The sequence below is a fragment of the Papilio xuthus genome, unplaced genomic scaffold, assembly GCF_000836235.2.
Source record: "Papilio xuthus unplaced genomic scaffold, Pxut_1.1 DF827714.1, whole genome shotgun sequence".
Classification (NCBI taxonomy): Eukaryota; Metazoa; Arthropoda; class Insecta; order Lepidoptera; family Papilionidae; genus Papilio; species Papilio xuthus.
In genome coordinates, this window is record NW_013530935.1 from 2660858 (window position 1) to 2681390 (window position 20533).

A 20533-nucleotide genomic window follows, 5' to 3' on the forward strand; every position below is an offset into this window, starting at 1 on the left:
GACAGATGCAATAAATAAATCTACAACAACTGCCATTCAAATTCGGCCATAAATTTAATGTTAGATTGTAATGTAAAATTCAATGTCACCTTCAAAAAAAAAAATGAAGGTCATTTAGAGGTATTGAATCGACTTATTTGGAAGTTCCTTTAAATGTATTACAAAAGTTTTAGTTTCAATGATTCTCATAGTATTACGTAGCTAAATTAAAATCAATTAAGCCGTGATGTTGATCTGTAGGAACCCAACGCTGGGCCCATGAATCTTTTAATTATCTGCTCACTCGACCAATCAATCACTTCTTCATAGTTTAATTCGAAATGATTACTCGCTTCTTTAACATTGCGTAAAAGGAATTTGTTGCGATTAGTTTTATTAATTTAAAGGAATCAATATTTTTTAAGAATTTTATGATCGTGCTGGTTGCTTCAAGTTCAAACAGACATACCTTTTGGTAGCCTTCTTGTACTCCATGTAAGAAATAGAATCTCTACTGCAAATTACCGTGACCAATCCCTTGCTTTTTAGAGCATTAATTGTTCTAGCAAGTACAGTCATAATATGTTTGGTTTTGTTCACAGTGTCATCACAAATGAGTCTAGCGGCAAGTGGGGTGTTGTTCCGAGGCATGGACAGAGCCTTCTGCGTCCGGATGAAGAGCACCCTTACAAAGCGTGGCTGCCACTTCAAGTCTTCTGGATATAGGGTGAGATAAATACTATAAAATATTTTATCCTGCTGCTGCTTTTCAGGCTTATGTTACTATATCTTTATTGTTTTGTTTCTTTGTTGAATTTTTGTTCCGAATTCTTTGTTTACGTTATGTAAGTAATGAAGTTTCTATTCAAATGCTTGGACACGGCTTTCCGTTTTCAGATCGAGCTAATATCAAATGAGATCAACATTTGATAGCATTTTAGTTGTTATTGAATATTTTAGCTTGAAAAAAATTATGTGCAATAATTTAATGAAATGGGCAATAAAACAGCTTTTTCGTGAAAAAAATCTTTGTCTTGGTAGTTATTGGAAATTTGTGGACATTTTACTTCTTATCTATTTTTGAGAGTGAGAATTAAATGGACCTTGAATTTTCATTTTCGATATAGGTTGCAAGAAACAAGGAGGGGGATTCAACCAGAAACGGAGAAAGTGGTAATTGGAGGGTGGGTATCATATGGAGAAAAGAATTATATTAAAAACAAACGTTTTGTTTCTTAACTCCACGATACAAAATATCTGTAAAAAATGATTTCCGAAATTTTGTTCCTACAGCGAACAACTTTACTAAAAATATCTTAAAGTAGTTATTAAGTAATACGTAAAAATGTCACATACATAGAGAAACGAAGGTATTATTTTTATATTAATTTCAGTTGTATTAGTAACAAAATGTAAACAGTAGCTCACTTTACGTCCACACTGAGGGGCTCGAAACCTTCCCTATGTAATGGGTGATTAGGCTATATACAACCACGCTGGCCCAGTGTGGTTTGGTTGAATACACACATATCTTTGAATTTTTTCTTAGATTTGTGCATCACGATATTTTCCTTCACTGTAAGAACGTCCGATAAATGTGCATATGTTAATCGGAAATAAAAAATATATATTGGTACATGGCGAGATTCTAACCCAGGACCTGCAGATTGCAAATGAAATGCTTAACTCCTGAGTCACGGACGCTCTACTTAATTCATTATTTTGACTTAATAGAGGTATCCTTGTAGAGATAAACATAGTAACTTGCGAATAAATGATTGCGGTATCTTTATCCTGCAAAGATCACAAATAATATCATGAGCGAGAGTTATTGCGGCTCGCGGGGTACCCCAAGGCAATGTCTATGGCCCATAATTTTTGCCTTAACTCAGTGCTACAACATAAAATGTGATTATATCTTAACATGAAAATGTCTTAGTAGGTGCGTAAAATTGTTCTTAATAGATTGTTTCCGGGGTGAAAATGTAGCTTTTATTTTATAAACGTTTGTGGACATTTTTATGTTTTTGTGAATAGAATTTTTATGTTTATTTTATATTTAATGTAAAATACATTTTAGTTGAGATAAAATTTAACAACTAACTACTTCATGTATTGTAAATTGAGTCTCCAAATGGAAGCTTTTAAAACAAATTTTTAATTTACAAGTCAGTGTACAGTTTTAATTGTAATCAAGTATAGTGCAGGATATCTTTTGTAAAAAAAAAAAACTAATTTGTAGTCTATCAAGAAACTTTAAACTTTAACCGCGTCAATGTGAATCAAATAATTTAATTAGGGTAAATTTTAAATAAATGCATTACAATAAAATTACCATTTTATACAAATAATATCAAAAATATAAATCAGTGAAACGGATTTCGATATAAAGTCGTAATTTACTTTATCTACATCTTAACTGCGTTGCCGGATATCGACTTAGACAATTAGTAATAACATTAATTACTAACCGTAACCCAAGCAACGCCACGGGCAAGTATTTTATTGCCTAAATTCAACGGTCCTCGTGAGTTTGTTACCTGAAAATTCGCAGTACGTGCTTTTCTGAATTATTAACGTCGAGTAGTATATGTTCATTATTATCGCAATTTATATTCCTAAAGTTTTGATTAGGCTTTAGTGCTATCAAGTTTATAAGCAGGACTATATTTATTGGTAGTCGCTGGAGTTATAAACTATATGAATTTTATTTTAATTTAAATTTAGATTTAAGCGACTTCTCTGTTCATGATATGAGATGTAAATACTAACTTATAAATATCAGGGTAAATAATTGGAATAACTGGGATCAAACAACCTAAGCCAGATTCCCAAACCGTTTTTCTTGCAGACTCCTTTCAAAGTAATCGTGTCGGTGAACCCCCTGATACCAAATTTCTTCAACTTATGAATACTCAACTTTATTTCCATCGTATGTTCACTACCAGATCTTCCATTGATCCAAGGGATCCACCATCACTTTGGGAATTGCCGGTCTAATGCTTGGTATTTTAAAGATCTTTCTTTTGTTTCTAGGTGGTGTTGATGCTATGTCGCCTGCGGCCGCAGTACACGTTCTCTCACAGCCGCAAGTCGCCTCCAGCTCTGCTAGGCATGGTGGCCCTCGCCATCGCTCTACCGCCGCCCTCCGTACACGAGATAAGACTGGAGTCAGATATGTTCGTGACGAGGATCAACTTCGACTTTAGAATAGCGCATTGTGAACCCAGGTAAATATTGAAACAGATTATAATAGACAAAGATGTTAAAACTTTTATAAATCAACATCAATATCATTACCATCAGCTCACTATATGTCCCCACTGAAGGGCTCGGACCGTGCCCTACGTTAGGGGTGACTAGGCCATAGTCAACCACGCTGGCCCAGTAGGGTTGGTTGACTTCACACATATCTTTGAATTTCTTCTCAGATATGTGCAGGTTGCATCACGATGTTTTCCTTCTCCGTAAGAATGTCTGATAAATGTACATACAAATGTAAATCGAAAAACACATTGGTACATAGCGGGATTCGATAGAAGTACCTGAAGATTGCAAGTCAAGTGTTTAATCCCCGAGCCACCGAAGCACTTATATAAATCGACGCAGTGATATTAGATACGAACTTAGTCTTAATTTAATGACGTCTTCTGTTTTCTAATGTGGATGAAATAAAATTATATTTTTGTTTTCAATATCTCAGCAGGGTATCAGAGCTGCTAGGGTACACCGCTGAGGAGCTGACGGGGAAAAACCTTTACGCGCTCTGTCACGGTGAAGATGCTAACAAATTAAGAAAATGCCATGTAGATTGTAAGTATTTTTCTTAGTTATCGAAAAGCTTTGTAGCAGAAAATCATACTAAAATGTGCTTATAATGTAATTTGCATAATGTATCCACGACTACCGATCGTCTGAGCATTAAAATAGCTGAAATTTCGTAAATTGCTCGGTGGAATTAATTTTCCCAGTTCCAAGTCTCAGTAGGACCTCGTATTCTTATTGCTTCATAATATTATACTTCAATAAAATCGATTAATCATCAATTGTTCTCGACAACGATCATCGTATCGTCCACCCATGACCCAATACGCGTAGTGAAATCCTTTGCCAGTAAATGTCGCAACGGACAATTGGTATTCAGTCTGAGACATATAGAAATCCATGTCAAGACGACTAGCGGTCGATTGAGGTACGTTAGGAGGAAAATTTACGAGTCTGTCGAGTTTTGAGGGTAACTTTTGGTTGTAACCGATTTCTAATTTTCTATTACCTAGTAATTTTCTTATCCGCATTCTTTTGTTTGGTCCTTCACTCTAACAAATTAAATACGATGCAGTAATTTTAAAATATATTGTTTCTTTCTGACCATTGAGATATCATTCCAAACATATAGATTTTATTAGATTTTACTAATTTATTGCGTGGAAAGAAACCTTTGCTTTCATCGTTTAATCTTAATCCAAGCTCTACATAGTTCCTGATATTTTTACCTCTTATGTATTCGTCAAAGGAATACAATTTAGGCTGACGCCGTCTCATATGAGTTGTGATTTGAATAATAATTCTTTTACTGTCATTTTAGTTTCCTTTCCTTCGGCTTACTCGTGGGAAAAGTAATTCCCTAACGTCCTTCTACGTAGCTTTATCCTGTTTATATTTTATTATGTCGTCACAGTAGGATATTCCTTTCTTGCTTGAATATGTTATATTCTATGTATTATGAACTATATTGTTCTATGTTCTGTAAGGGCTATATAACTTAAATTACATAATAAAAGTAAGAAAAAAGTGATGATTTAATTATTTAAAGCAAATTCAAATAAAATACGTGCACAGAACTTACAAAATAAATTATAAAACTGCATAAATCGAAGGACTGGCATTATGCAACGGTGCTGTCACCGTTCGCGCCAAACCAAAACAAGATGGCCGCCGCTTGCGTACACGAATCACGAGCGCGTTAACGTCATAGTTTTTCTCTAGCACCAAAACCGTTGATAGCTTTACGAGACGATTAATTTGAATTTAAAATGCACAATGTATCTGCAGATGCCGGTCAAATGTGGACAATCCGGGTGTGGAATACCAATTGTTTAAATTACCATAAAAGTCCAGGCGTTTGTTAGAAAGCGGGTAATTTGGTTACAACTATATACGCGGACAGGATTTCTGATGTTGCCAGCGACGATAACTGACCGCCTGATATTTAAATTTAGTACATAAGGCAATAAAATTGAATACTTATGTCTGAGACTTCCGACACTGTTAAACATTCCGCTGAATGTAAAATGGTAGAAGATATTGTTTCATAGAACTAGATTGTCCAATGGAAACTTCAGCTGTCTTTTATACAAATGTACGCAATATACTGTCCATACTATTATAAATAATAGTTCTATGTGGCTATCAATCATTAGTTGTTGGCTTCATCAAAAACAAATGTTGATTTCCGTTGCTGCGAATACAAAAGTCAAACAAACGACAATAAAAGTGCCATTGTACTATTAAGTCCAATTAAAATGTTTCAACGTCTAATATCAGCACATTAGCGGCACTTTTGCATTCCGTTTGAGTATTTTTCCAATTTTGTAAACTGTACAAATAATGGACTAATCGCTTGGCAGCATATTATCCTTTAAAATAGTGTCATAAAGTGGTGGTTGACATATTTAACGTCTCATTATACTTTACTTTTTTTAATTACCAGCTCAAGAACTTGTATCATCTGTTTGTTTAAGTTGCGCAAGTCTACAAGATTAGGGTACGACATTAGACCAAATAATGATGGTAATCTTGTAAGGCCCGTCAAACTTAAGTTACAAGGAGTTTAAGTTGTTATGTCAATCGGTGGCTGAAGGAATGTACGGACTGGGTGTAGGAGCAATGACATTGCCAGGCAGCCGAAGAGGTTCTCCATAAGTTTTTGTATATGTACACCAAGTGTTTTGACTGTCCATTGTATGTCACATCAGTGGAATTTCACGGTTATTCAGATCGCAAACATATTGTAACTTCATAATCGACGTTCATATGCAAATTGTACATACCGTAGTCATAAATCGAGACACGCAATTGTATGAATCTATATAAACTTTAACAATTACGTAGTTTTTAATCAGCTATAGTGGACCACAACAATGAGTTGCGACTCGACAAATGGCGCCTTTTTCACCAGTTGGACGACGTCCAAGCGCGGTTTAAACTCCAGCCGACAATAAACAATACGACAACAAAACCAAAAACCGTCTCCTCGCTAATGACTCACGTAGTACAATACACGTGTCGTTCACATTGTTTCTGTTTGCGGTTAATTGTAAATGTGCTGATCGACTGGACTGTATTCGCACGACAAACGCGCAGGAATATTCTTATCAAGCAATATCCACCTTGTAGAAACTAAAAGATGTTTTCAAAAAACAAAAATTATAGGTTTTATAAAATGCATTCATTAAAATATAAACAAAAATGCATTTACTTATGCAGACTATGAAAAAGGCTTTTTTTTGTCAAAGTCAATTTTTTCAAAAAACTAATAATTTTAGAAAGTATTTCTTTAATATTTAAATTTTTATGGTACCCAAATTACTACAATAGTATTGGTAGGTTGGTTTGCTTAATAAATCTACATAGGCAATACATTCTTACCAATGTGTCCCCATCCTTACATATCAGTTTAAGCTTATCGTATTTATTGCATAGAACAATATGAATAATATCGTCATCAAACATCAATTTAGGGTACTAATTCAAGGTCGGGATTAGAAGGCTTTGGGTCACCACGGCTTGCACTCCATTTTAAGATACGCCAACGACTTTGGGCTGGTCGATGACCAATAACTGACGTAACTCAAAACACCTGTACTCCGACTATATTGTTTTTGCAGCTGAATTATCGCATACGACCTTTAGTAACTGATAATACATTTATTTAAAAACAAAGTATTCTTTTAACTGCGTTCCAAGGCTTTTAAAGTTTGTGACAGGCCAGTCCATTCATACAGCGATACCGAAAAGGTTCTATCTACTCAAAGGTCTACTAAAGTTAACATTGTTAACTTTTAAAATGTTTTGTTACAGTAATGAATAAGGGCCAAGTGCTAACGCACTACTACCGGCTGATGAACAAGCTGGGCGGCTACACCTGGATGCAGACCTGCGCCACTGTCGTCTGCTCTTCCAAGAACGCAGAGGAACAGAATATTATCTGCGTTAACTACGTCATCAGGTGAAGAACCGTTTTAATAAAAAACTACGTCGATAACACGATTGTTGAATAAAGCAGAAACTTTATTCCATTAAATTTGTTTATTAACATTTTTATTTCATTTTCAGTGGAAGAGAATACCCCAACACAGTAATGGATTGCTGTCAATTAGAAGAAAGTGTACAAGGAGTAAAGCGCGAAGAAACGACAGGAGATCCCGAAAACGGACCACCTGATGCCGACGCGCCCGGTGCCCCGCCACCACCCACCAGACACACGACCGAGCGCAACGAAGCCCCGACCAACTCTGAATCTGCTTCAACAGTTCCACCAACTTCGGATGTTACGCATCTAACGAGACTTAGCGACACACAACCATTGCCTCTGCACACTAACACAGAAAGAACATCACCGATGCCCGCTAGAAGACTGAAAAAGCGAAAGCATACCACTGATTGCGAAGAAGAAACAGAAAGAGACGAAGAGAGACGAAAGAGCAACTCCAACCCTGGCACAGCAATATCTCCCGCCGACATGAGCAAAACAAACTTAGCTATACCAGAAGGTGGGAGCGACGCCACTTCTGTAAGGGATTTAGAGAACGCTATGTCCAAACATTTGCCATCAGTAGCCTTGGATGGTAAAGAAATTTCTCATCGCCCAACTGACTTCTCCACGGATGCTCTCCTAAAGCAACAACAGCAAAAATCCACAATACAGTGGATAGGAACACAAAATCATCACTTGAACCACCTCAACAGACAAATACCTGGCAATCACACTCCGAATCCTGCATCAGCTTTACTGAGACAACTCTACGCGAACAGGGAGAGCGTAATTCGCAGTAACTTTTTAAGCGATGGACGAGGTGGAGGATATTATTCCAGTGACGGCCAGACGGGACCACTGCCTACACCGCCCGGGAGCGAGGGGTCCGGCTATGGAGAGCAACTCGGTCACAAAAGTACCGAAATTGGATCTCTGGCTTACACAAGTTATGGAGATTATCATTCAGCAATGACTCCACCCGGATCAGTTTCTCCGAGGGATAAGCAACAGTACGCAATATCTTACGACAATAGCGCATACTCTGATGCCTTAAGACATTCGTATTTAGGCGAAGCTCCTTTACCTTTGAAGCCACAAGCATATTCTGCAGTGCCAGGTGCTTTGGATTATGCGTCGCCCTTGGATCAATCTCAGTTTTTCCATCCGCCGTCATCGTTCCATCTCTATCATCCTCAGGCGCATTCTGCACATCCGTCTCACACTCATCAATCAGCAGATAAAACAGCTCCACCTAATACAAATTGGTACTCGTCTGGATCATAGCCATATAGATAATAGATATTGGTATCCAAAACGTTTGCCAAAAATGTAAGGCGTTGATTCAATTGTTTTGTTCATATTTATTGTTACTGACGACTCTTTTGTTATCGTTTATGTTTACGATGTCTGGTTTTTTAATGATTTATACAAATCAAATCGTGCAATTTTAGGTTGCAAAATGTGACTGCGAATGTTTAAAAAAATGTTATTGCATAATATTGTGAACAATTCTGTTAAAATTAAATTATTTTGATATTGTGTGCCAAAAGCTGGTGCTGGATTACCAATTGGATTGATCATAAGACGTGCAATTACTATTAATCTTATGATTTTGAGATGTTAAATGCTATATTACTGAATTTTAATAATGTCTACCGTTTTTTTCACTGGCAACTTTACGATTACAATTGACAAATGTCAATATTGGCGGGAATTTTTAACCTGTGCAAGGGATGTTTTGTAGATCTGCTGTACAGAAATCAACAAAATTTAACACCAAATTATCTTTTTTTATAACAAACAAAACAAAAGGCTATATCATGTAGCTTGTTGCATATCAATTATTTTTAAAATTTAAGCTTTCTGTAAATTATTGTACAATTTCATGACTGTTTTTAGGATTAATGTGATTTTAATTCTGTAAATTGTAGAAATTAAGTATTGTATATTATTTTTACTATTTGAATATAAAATTTCATTGTATATAACATTAGAATATATAGGCCACATTTTAGTTGTCAAGGCTCAAAGACTTTTTTGTTACATTTGTTTTTTTTTAATTAAATATTTTAATTATAATCCGAAATAGAATAAGATTTGTAAATTATTATAATAATAATACCAATTCTATCAAAGCCTCTCTAGGTAATATTGAGTGTAATGTACAGTCAGCGTCATATAGATCGTCACAGACAAGATATGCAAATATATAGGTACACCGAAAGTAATCAATTATATCGGTACAACAAAAGTCCTCAAATTGATAGATACATTCACATTGCTCAAAAACATCGGTACATACACAGCGTCAAATATATGAGTACATGCAAGATGCTCATAAATATCGTAACAGCCACAGCGTCATAAGTAACGAAGCAGTCAAGGTGCGCAAAAATATCGGTACATTTGACAAAATTGAACTCTATCTCTATATACTTGTGATACAATTTGGAATAAACTACTTCTGTTACATTCATTTGACACTTTGTATTAACATTATAGGTTGTCCGGAAAGTTCGTTCTGATTTTCGATATAAAGCTTACAATAGACTGTAGCTGAAGTGGATTCATTTTCGGATTTCCACCATTATCAAACGTCACAAAAATTTCTATATTGTGAATAATTTCATTTCATTGGTTGAGATAAAAACTAATTTTTAAAATTTTATCCAATAATAAAAGACGTTTTAGGTATAGAGTCGTACCAATATAATTTAAAAACATTTCCAAAAATTTAAGAGAACAGGGTTTCAATTTTCCTTATAAAGCGGCACGAACTTACTGGGCAACCCAATATTTTTCTTCTCCTGTCATAACGCTTAAATATAAAAGTTTGTCACGCCGAATATGACAGATACGTATTAACTAATATCAAATTTTGCCTTGTCACAATATATATAATACTAGATTGGCGCAGTATTCTAGTATGTTTGCCGTAATATGTAAGTTTACCGGTTCGAATCTCAGGCTACTTTTTTTTCATTTTATCAATCACGGGGTTATTTTTTCATAACCAGTAAAAATTTGGTAATGTAAAATTTTGCTCGACAATTTTTTTTTATAATTTTCGCTGTCGGTTAGAAAGAAATTTAAATAAAGTTAACAACAATTAGGTCAGACCATCGTTGTTGAAGTGAGTGGGCGGAGCGTGGATTGTCTTTGCGGGTTTTAAGAATGGTACGCGTACCATGTTATGTACATATGTGTGCGCGCCCACGCACACTGGAATGTTTATTGCAATGGACCAAAAATTTGATGTAGTTTGGATATTGACATTCAGTTTTTTTTCTTTGTTTCTTAAATATAATCAGTATCAGTAAAAGGTAAAAGTAAAAGTGTTATTTTTACCGGTACAAGTTTAACAAACATGAGTAATAAACAAATTACATGCCAATCGCTTTATCTCCTTCATTTTTGTTTGAAATAAAAAAGTACTTTAACGGTCAAACTCATTAGTCCAAGGCAATATCAAAAAGTACCTAGTAACTACGGCGATAGAATTTAATTACATGTGCTTCGATATTAAAATTAAAAAGTTTAAATATAAAAAAAAATAGTGGCTTGGGATTTGAACCGCCGACCTTACGTACCAACGGCGGCGAACGGTAAGGCCACGAGACCAAACTAGCATATATGATGACAAACTTAAATTTGATGTTGGTTTTATCTACCTAACGTCTGTCATCCGCGTCGAACACTTTTACCGAATTTTGAAAAATGGTTTGATGCAAAGTGTCAAATGAATGTAACAGAAGTAGTTTATTCCAAATTGTATCACAAGTATATAGAGATAGAGTTCAATTTTGTCAAATGTACCGATATTTTTGCGCACCTTGACTGCTTCGTTACTTATGACGCTGTGGCTGCTACGATATTTATGAGCATCTTGCATGTACTCATATATTTGACGCTGTGTATGTACCGATGTATTTGAGCAGGGTGAATGTATCTATTATTTTGAGGACTTTTGTTGTACCGATATAATTGAATACTTTTGGTGTACCTATATATTTGCATATCTTGTCTGTGACGATCTATATGACGCTGACTGTACATAAATAATGTATTACAAAAAGACGCCATTTTGTATTGGAATATTAATACTCAGATAAAATAAATATCGTGGCTAAATTTTTATCAACAAACAAATTATTGCAAAAAGACATTTATGAATTAAAAAAAAAACATAGCCATTGTTTAATGGAAGTCAGTTTTTTGTCGATACGCCATCATCATCAACCTGCCCTTATCCCTATCGAGGGTCGGCACAGTATGTACTACTCCTCCATACATCTCTCCGTCATATCCGAGTCTACCCCCTTCTTACGCATATCCTCTTTCACACAGTTATTCCATACTTTTTTTGGTCTTCCCCTACAGAAAGAATAAAAAAAAATTAAAAACAAAAAACCGCGGGGTTTTCATTGCTAATATATTTTACCAAAACATAAGTTAAAAAAGAGATGGCTATGTATTTCATCACTGGAAATCGTGATCAAAGATTTTACTGTTAAATTCATGACAAATTTAATGCATAAAAATAAATACTCAAATCATTCCATTCGAAGTAATTTGATATGAAAATGGTGTGTAATTTTATACTAGTTAAAACTTTAGATATTATACAATATTAAATACATAATGTAATCTATTTACTGTGCAATACAAGTGAATGTTTCGTTTTCAACAAGCTTCGTTAATGTATCGTAAATTTAAGAAATTATAATTAAAAATTGTAATAAAGCTGTAATTAATATTGGGAATAGGCTTGTATCGCGAATATCCGAGATATACTTTTTATTTTCTTGAACTGATTTTTTTCAAATCAACATTTTTTTTTTTTGTAATTTTAATCGATGAAACGAAAAATGAAAGAAAATTTATTTCTCCGAATAAAATTATTATTAAGAAATTTTCATTCAATTACTTTTATTTGCCTTAAATCAAACCTTTAAAGGATATAAGTTTCTGAGCAGAATCATCCTTTAAAACATATATTTATCTCTGATTTGTCAAACATCATGACAGAGATACAAAGATTTTGGCTTTAGAAACTAACCGATAACCGGCAGCTCAGTACACATCACTTAGGGGCTCAGAGCCTAGCCTAATTTAGTCTAGTACGGGTTGACTTCTCACGTAACTTTGAACTTCTTAAATATGTGCAGGCGACCTGCACGTTCACGAACACGATGTTTTCCTTCACCGTAAAAACTTTGGATTATATCCATTTTATTATTCGAAACTGGAAACACACATTGATATTACGGGGATCCTGGACGTCCGGTCAAGCACTAAAAACTGCACCACGAACGCTATATGGAAATGTGGATGGCTGCAAAGGGGAAGGCTGAAAGATGGATGGATTGTATGAAAGAAAACGGGAAGGAATTGATGTATGAGAGATGTATGGATAAGGTCATACACTGGTACCATGTACGTTTTTTTCTCATTAAATTAAAAACTCATTATAAATGGTGATTTTTATGAATTGACAATTTAAGTTAACATTTATTAACTAGAATTAACAAGAAACATATTTCACAATTTATATTCAGTTTATAATATGCCTAGTGATATTACAAATTGACAAAATATAATGTTAAAAGTAACGAATTAACACCAAAAGTTTTATTGTGAATAACACATTTATTTGTACAGAGTATTCGTCGCACAATTTGTATTAAGAACAGCGCCATCTAGTTGAAAATTATTAAAGTAACTTTAATTCATTCTTTCCACTAAAGATGGCGTGACTTACAAAAATAATGTGCCTAATAATTTAATTCATGGATAAATTTACTTTACACAAGTCAACAATGTCATACAAATTACACAAAACAATACATTTACACAAACTTTATTAAGAACAACATTACCCTGGCTGAGCATTTTAACTGATAAATGGACAATAAAAATATTTGCACATTACTTAAAATCTAATAAGATTCAAAATGGACGGCATTGGACGGTATTAATAATTAATTCTAAAAAAAAATGCTTAATTCTACATTCAATCAAAAAATTAAAATATAATACGTTTCAAATAAGAAACCCGCGCCATATTGTAGTCATTTCAAATCGAACAATAAGTTAGAATCAGAACAGACATTTTGTAAATAATATTTTTAATCTGGATCTAGTCACAAATATAACAGTTTATTCCTGCAAAGTTGATATAATTTTTGACAGATCGAGATTCTTTACATTCTTATTTGCAACGTATCAAAAGCCACTTGTCAATGGCTAATGGCTAGTGCATTGGTTTCCGAGACTAAAATACAGATTAAACAGGATTAATTACACAGGTCTAAAACATATCGCCAACCCTGTCAATGACTTTTGCCTCAGAAACCCACGATTAAAAGACAAGATCTGATTATAACATCTGTCAAATTCATTAAAAAACATACTGTACAGTCATTTTTCTTATATGACAATATTAAAAAAGTCTTAAATCTATAAAAAAGTATATTCAATATTTTGTAAAAAAAAATATTTTATGCTATAAAAAGATAAAATGATAAAGTTAAAAAAAAAATTAGATCTTAACATATGTTAATATTCAACCAATATCTCAATATTTGGTGACTGCATATCCAATATTATTTGGTACTGTGAGAAGACGCATAGCCAACAGTAAATCTGAAAGTTAAAACGAAGAATATATTATTTAGTAAACACAGAAGATCTTACAAATTATACTGTAATATTTTTTGTTACAACACAATGGTGATGACTCTACAATCATATTCATTTTACCATTTTAAGGGTTCCATACCACGGAAGAAAAAAAACGGAACCCTTATTTTGTTGCCGTCCGTCTGTCAAACCCTTTTTTATGTTATAAGGTGGCAAACACATTGGGGCCATGCAACCACTGCCTATACATGTCTGTGATTGCAAATGCATTGCCTTTCTTCAGTCAACTAGGAAGGGTAGATACAAAAAGAGAATATTTCCCTTCCCATCCTTTTTCGTATAAGAGTACTGAAATTAGGCTACTATCACACACTCATTTGTCTTGTGTTCTTCACCTTTTGCTATACTATTTATATATTACCTTATTTAATGGACTACCTCATTCAAACTTGACAAACTACTTTACCTACTACATGACAATATCAATATCAGTGAGATTCATCTTTGGTACGGAATGATTCTTAATGGGTGTATCAAAAGCGTTAGGGAGGTAGCGGACTGCAATAGCTATTATTTAAGCCCAAAACATGCTCCGCAATTTTCAATAGATCTGGTTATTTCATTTTTTGTAAAAAAAAATCTTACAAATCAAATTTTCCACTGAAATTGTCCCGTGTGTCCTAAATATTGTCATTACAGTGGTATTTTTTCTTGTACAATCCTTATGTATTATATGTATATTATGTAACATAAACCCAATCAGTTACAACAATATTTTGTGTTAACAACTAATACTCACATTATATGCCATCCATAAGAAGTCAACAAGTGCCGCAAATGTCGCATCCAACTGGAAATATTAAAATACATTTTTAAAATTAAACAAATTAAAGCTCACTTATAAAAATCATTTTAAATCGAGCGTCGGTGGCTCAGGGGTCAAGCAATTGGCTTGCAATATGCAGGTCCTGAGTTCTAATCCATGTACCAAAGTGTTTTTCGGTTTCCGATTTACATATGTACATTTATCCGACGTTGGAAAACATCGTGATGCAACCTGCGCATATTTGAGAAGAAATTCAAAGGTATGTGTGCAGGCAACCAACCCGCACTTGGGTTGACTATGGCCTAATCACCCTTAACTTAGGGTAGGCTCCGAGCCCCTCGGCGGGGAATTATAGTGAGCTGATGATGTATATTAAAACCATTTTAATTGTCTATACTCCAGGCAGCCCAGACAGGTGATATAAAAAACTGACATTCACACAGTAAAATAACTTTTCCAAGCAAATCGGGGTTACAGTGACAACTATAAATGTACATTAAATAAATTAAATTTTCAATTTGTTATAACTTTTAGAGAATTCATCTAACAATATATAAAATAATAGCAGACATAATTTACATCTAATTAAATTGGAATATGTATGTAATACTGAAAAAAAAAAAGTTTAGCAAACATAATCTATTTATATTGCTTATATTGAAAAACTATATACTTGTTCCGGGTAGTCCAAACCACTAGACCAATTTTGACGGAACTATTCCTGGAAAGTTATGTCTGTAGGAACATAGCTATTTCATTTGTGCTTTTGATATCATAGGAAACATCAAAAGAAGGAACCTTAGTTTATTTTACATACTGAGACATGAAACATTGAATATTTGCAGGAAACTAATCACTGTAACTAATATTCTATTTAAACCTTTTTGAATAAGTCATGAAAAGTTATAACTTACATAAATATAATATCCACCGAGAAGCCACAATCCAAAAACAAATTGGAACATTATTATTAATCCCATTGTAAGGAGCCATGGCAGGATGAAACCTCTCATCCAAATGTTGATACCAATAACCTGTAACAGAAAATTATAATTATGACATAACTTTCTAAACATAATAAAGTTACTTCCTATTACACATATTTTCTTTATATTATGAGACTAAATGCAATAAGCAAAAACAAAGCACTGGAAATTATCCTTATTCATGGATTGATTTATTAAATGAGTTTTTTATCTAAAAATTATCAAAAACCTAGTTGTCACCCGCAACTCCATCCACGGGGAATAAAAAAATATCTTAATAAGTAATCTATGTGTTCTTCCAGACTATGTGTGACTATACAGGTGCGCCACAATTTCATCAAAATCCATTCTGGAGAAACTTTCAATCAAACATCCATCTATCCATCCATCTAACCATTTGCATTTATAATATTAGTAAGATAGATGTCTAATTTGCAACATATTTCATATGAAATTCAGACATATCTATAAATTAAAAAAATAATACATACCATTAATACAGATGAAACAATGAGTGTAGAAAGAATAATTATGAAGATTATTCCGAACACTTGTAGAGCTGAAATAAATAGGTTTGTATTAAATAAAAGCACTTATATATTTTTTTCTTTTCAGTGTCTTTGGGTTTGTACTACCAAAGTCTATGCAAACAGACTTAAAGATTCAGAAGAAAAATCTTTAGATCAAACACCTTCACAGGGGAAAAATAGCTCGCTCATTTTGAACAGGTTTCAAAAGTAGGAGGTCCTCAAATCCTCTATCTATGGTACAATCTATGGTTTTTGTCATTTGAAAATTTTACAATAATCATGATCAGCCTGTCTCCACAATATAAAGGTTGTTTACAGTACTACATGATATATAATGCAATTGTTTTCCTACCCACCAATTCTAATAAGAAAAAACTTACATCCTCTAACATCAGCTTCAAATAAAGGATTCCAAAGTTGTGTTGAATCTCCTCCACCCATTTGATAAGCAATAAAAGTTATTAGAATCAAACTCATTGCTGTTGTGTATACCGCCACAGCTCGGCTGCCGGATTTTACAGTTGAAGACCATATACATGGTGACCAGCAAGATTCTAACACAGGCATCTTTAATTTACTATTTCTTCACTTATTTCCACTAAATTTCTCTTAAATACGATTCAAAATACACGTTAAGATATTTCTGTTAAGCGTGCCACACCTACAACCACAGTTATTTTAAATATTTTTGCCACACATTTAATCGGTTTGAGAACTTTAGTACCAAATCTATTGATTGTTTGTAGTGTTAAGAGAAATTATCTTTAGAATCTTATAATTAATTTAATTCAAAATCTTTGAATTTTGTATACAATTTAAATCAAATTTGTTATAATAGCGTTGACAACCTGTCACAATTTGAAAACACCATACAGATAAAATAAAACATGACAGCTCAAACAAAATAGCAACAAAACAGTGTCAGAATACAGATAACATAATTTGTACCTTTTAAACGTTTAAATACTAAAAAATGTTTTATAGCCCCGGAGAAAAAAATGAAAGTAGTTCGTTAGAGTTATTGACTTGGTATTGACGAAGAGGAAAAGTGTTATATTGTCGATGAAGATTCGTCGTCAATTAGATCGTCAGACTTAGCCAAAAATACCCTTACAAATATACTGTTTGCATTTTTAATTAAACTTGCGTAAGCTGCAGAAATTCAGGGAAATTCATATTCTGGTAATATTAAAAAAATAATAAGGAACAGGATGCTTGATAACTTCCGTTGGGGTCCGAGATAAAATGTTGCGATTGATGATTGCCTGCCTGATTGGGGAGCGTCATCTTAGGTCATCTTATTATTTTCTAACCACTGAAACGTAAAAAAAAGAAAATTAGAAGTGCAAAAAAATAAACACGTATTATTTTTCTAATTACGCATAGGACAATATTATCCTTATTTTTAATAACAATGTGCTTCAAGCGCTTAATTTCTGTGACTGTACTCTACAGGCGTTAGGGGTAACGATAATCGTAGCAAGCAAAACCGCGGGACACAGCCATTCTATCATATAATTCAACATACGTCACTCATCAACTCCTAGTCTTATCCGAGTTCCGAGTGCTTGACCGATAAATATTGTAGAAATATCAGCGTAATCGGTTAAACTCATGATAAAACAGAGGCGCCGAGTTACGTCTCTGCGAAAATACTGCAATGTCAATAAAATTGATAAAGCGAAGATAAGTTTTTAGAGTGCGCAATCATAAATTTTGCAACTGTATTGAACAATTCCGCATAATAATACTAGTTACTTAGGTAATAAAGTAGTAGGAATCACAATATCCTTTAGCATAGTTTTAAGGGTTTATAAAGAAGCCATAGATTAAGCATTTTTTAACTACTCTCAACTACGTCTCAGCGAAGCATCAATATCCTATCAACTTGATTAATTATAATTTTTCATAGTCTTTGAAACAAACGTAGTTTTAGATACATATATTAGGTTGAGGATATACTTATTATGTACGGGTTTCAATTCTTAATTTTCATTCTTTGTATTACACACGTGTGCCAAATGACCAATAATTTAATTAAAAAAGATAAAAAAACGATTCAATTTAAATATTAAAATTATGCTAATTGTACTCTTTTATATTCTTATCCAAAACGAGTTCATTTTATAAATAAATTTTTTTGATCTAATCTTACTAATATTATAAATGCGAATATTTGGATGGATGGATGTTTGTTACAAGGTATCTCGAGAGCTGCTCAACGGATATCGAAGAAATATGGCATGGAAGTATTAGAACGTAGTCTGAAAGAATACATAGGCTACTAAATTAAGTTTTTTTTAAGGCGATAGCTAGTCTAAAATAAACTCATTTACATTAACGATGTTATTTACTTATTAACTTTTCAACTGTTTTAAAAACATAAAACGGTTAAAAACTTTACACAAACATATTAAAAAAAACTACGAAAATATAATATTATAGTTTGTTAACTTCACGAAGGTATGGGTACTTACAAACTTACAATGTAAGTAGACACTATTAGTAAGTAGGTATATTACGCGTGAACTAACTTAACTATAACTTAGGACTTTTGGATAATTTATAAGTTTGTGTATTTGTTACTGACGTATTCAATAGAGTTTGTGTTAGTTTTATAATTTACAAGAATGAATATTATATTGTATTGCATAAAATAAATTGAAAACTGTCATGAAGTAAGATGCGGTATCGTGCATGATCGCGGCCGGTTCGACGACGACGTTCGTATACTCGGTGACTTCATACCGGTTTGATCAGTTTTAGATCGGTCTGCGCCCGCGCGACCGTTCCGTTCATATTACAGAGTCGGCGCGCTATCGATTTTTTTATTATTATTTTGTATCTTAAAAATCGATATCTACACTTTTCTACGTTTTTAAACGTTTAAAAAACTGTGCAAGAGTGAAATTTTGTTGTGCTTCTGTGACATAACCTTAAAAACATCACTGGATGTTTTTTTGCATCGCAACTTTTGCATTCGAGCCTTGTGTTGTGTTGAAGTTTTGGTACGAGTGAAATTGGTACCGGTACTGGTCCGTGGTCGGTATCTGATACCAATTAGTTCAGCGAGTCAAGTTCATTGTCAGCGGTTTTATCAAGATTCGAAAACTGGTGAGTGGATTTATGGTAGAGACTTTCTTCATTGTTTCTTATAAGATCATGTTTGCTTCCATCGAAGTAAGATATTAAAACTGTTTACGATGATACTTTTTGTTTTCATTCGTTTCAAATTACTTGAAAGTTGTAACTCTACACGTATTCCTTTCTTTGCCCCTTCTTTTATTAAATGATGTGTACTTATCGATACAGACTTTTTTTTGTTTAAGTGATTTAATTAGTTAGATTTAGCAGTTAAGTAATTTTAAGTTTTTTTATACTGTAAGTTAAGTTCTCTGGAGATTAACTAGCTAAGTAACTTAGCGTGGCCTTAGTAGAGACCAACATAACTCTGGTTAAGTTAAGTTCACAAAAGTTTTTGTTTGTTGTACGGCATTGTTAGACCTCTCCAATTTACGTGTACCCACTTTTTTTTCTTTTTGTACGTTGAAAAAAATACTGATTTTTATTATGATTAAAAACGGTAAAAATATTAAAATAATGATCGAAAAAACGACAAAACAAGTTGACAAATGCCGTAATTACAAGGGCAGTAACATGCCAGCGAGTACAATACTTACAAATAGGGTTGTCAAATAATTACATTTGAAGTCAGAATACAGTTTAAATTTATAATGCGATTTTTACCGTCTTTCGTTTCATTGCCTACTTTCCGTATTTTTTTTTGTCTGTTTTCATTCCAATTACTTTGTGTTTGTCTATTTACTATTGGTATGTCTTGAGCAAATGTTCACAAATATATGTCTTTGAAGTATGCACGTAATTAGTAAGACTCTACGTATTATCTTCTTCTTCTTCGTATTCTTCATTACTGAAGGTCGTGCTTGTCTTGATATGCTTTTACGGCTGTGTCGGGCTGCCACCACACCATCCTGTCTTTTGCTTGCTATGTACTATAAATGTTGGTAATTATGCTTTACCAACAAACAACAAGGCGGTATTACAATAATCTTGTATAACAAATAAAAATCATTGGCAACCCTAAATGTATATGACAATATAAAAGATTGACCGGCGACTTGCATGGGCGTTACGTTTGCATGCATCGTATGCACTGGGTAGTGACGAGACGTGTTACTTGCGACTCTGAGGTGTGACTCTACACTTGAAGCAACGATTTATATACGAATAAATTCAGTCGTGATTCTACTTGCTTAGTGGATAACGTAGAGATTCACTGCCGACACGTTAGTAT

At 33.6% G+C, this 20533-nt stretch overlaps 3 protein-coding genes across 5 annotated transcripts in view; 2 read left to right on the forward strand and 1 right to left on the reverse strand.

Moving 5' to 3' along the window:
• Nucleotides 1-9395, forward strand: part of trh (PAS domain-containing protein trachealess) — a 138273-nt gene extending 128878 nt beyond the window's left edge. For all 3 annotated transcript variants that reach the window (XM_013310810.1, XM_013310811.1, XM_013310812.1), the window contains 5 exons: nucleotides 582-706; nucleotides 3016-3209; nucleotides 3683-3792; nucleotides 7060-7207; nucleotides 7315-9395. In XM_013310810.1, the coding sequence (XP_013166264.1) occupies nucleotides 582-706; nucleotides 3016-3209; nucleotides 3683-3792; nucleotides 7060-7207; nucleotides 7315-8518 (1781 nt within the window). In that variant the 3' untranslated portion in view covers nucleotides 8519-9395. The remainder of the gene's footprint in view (nucleotides 1-581; nucleotides 707-3015; nucleotides 3210-3682; nucleotides 3793-7059; nucleotides 7208-7314) is intronic.
• Nucleotides 9396-13732: 4337 nt separating this feature from the next.
• On the reverse strand, nucleotides 13733-17096 carry pasi1 (septate junction component pasiflora 1). Its single transcript, XM_013310422.1, has 5 exons — nucleotides 16599-17096; nucleotides 16180-16247; nucleotides 15617-15736; nucleotides 14676-14726; nucleotides 13733-13879 (listed from the first exon to the last, which is right to left on the reverse strand). The coding sequence occupies exons 1-5, from the start codon at nucleotides 16783-16785 to the stop codon at nucleotides 13793-13795; spliced, it is 513 nt and encodes a 170-aa protein (XP_013165876.1). The 5' UTR covers nucleotides 16786-17096; the 3' UTR covers nucleotides 13733-13792.
• Nucleotides 17097-18960: 1864 nt separating this feature from the next.
• The window catches only part of LOC106116740 (rho guanine nucleotide exchange factor 17), a 73126-nt gene continuing 71553 nt past the window's right edge, over nucleotides 18961-20533 (forward strand). Inside the window, exon 1 of the mRNA XM_013310718.1 lies at nucleotides 18961-19332. The gene's annotated coding sequence lies outside the window, so the exon portion shown is untranslated. The remainder of the gene's footprint in view (nucleotides 19333-20533) is intronic.

Coding starts and splice junctions, on each gene's coding strand:
- pasi1 (XM_013310422.1), bottom strand. CDS start 16,785: ATGCCTGTGTTAGAATCTTGCTGGTCACCATGTATATGGTCTTCAACT. Junction 16,248..16,598: donor TGAAGCTGATGTTAGAGGAT/GTAAGTTTTTTC, acceptor TATTTATTTCAG/CTCTACAAGTGTTCGGAATA. Junction 13,880..14,675: donor TCTTATGGATGGCATATAAT/GTGAGTATTAGT, acceptor TTTAACTTTCAG/ATTTACTGTTGGCTATGCGT.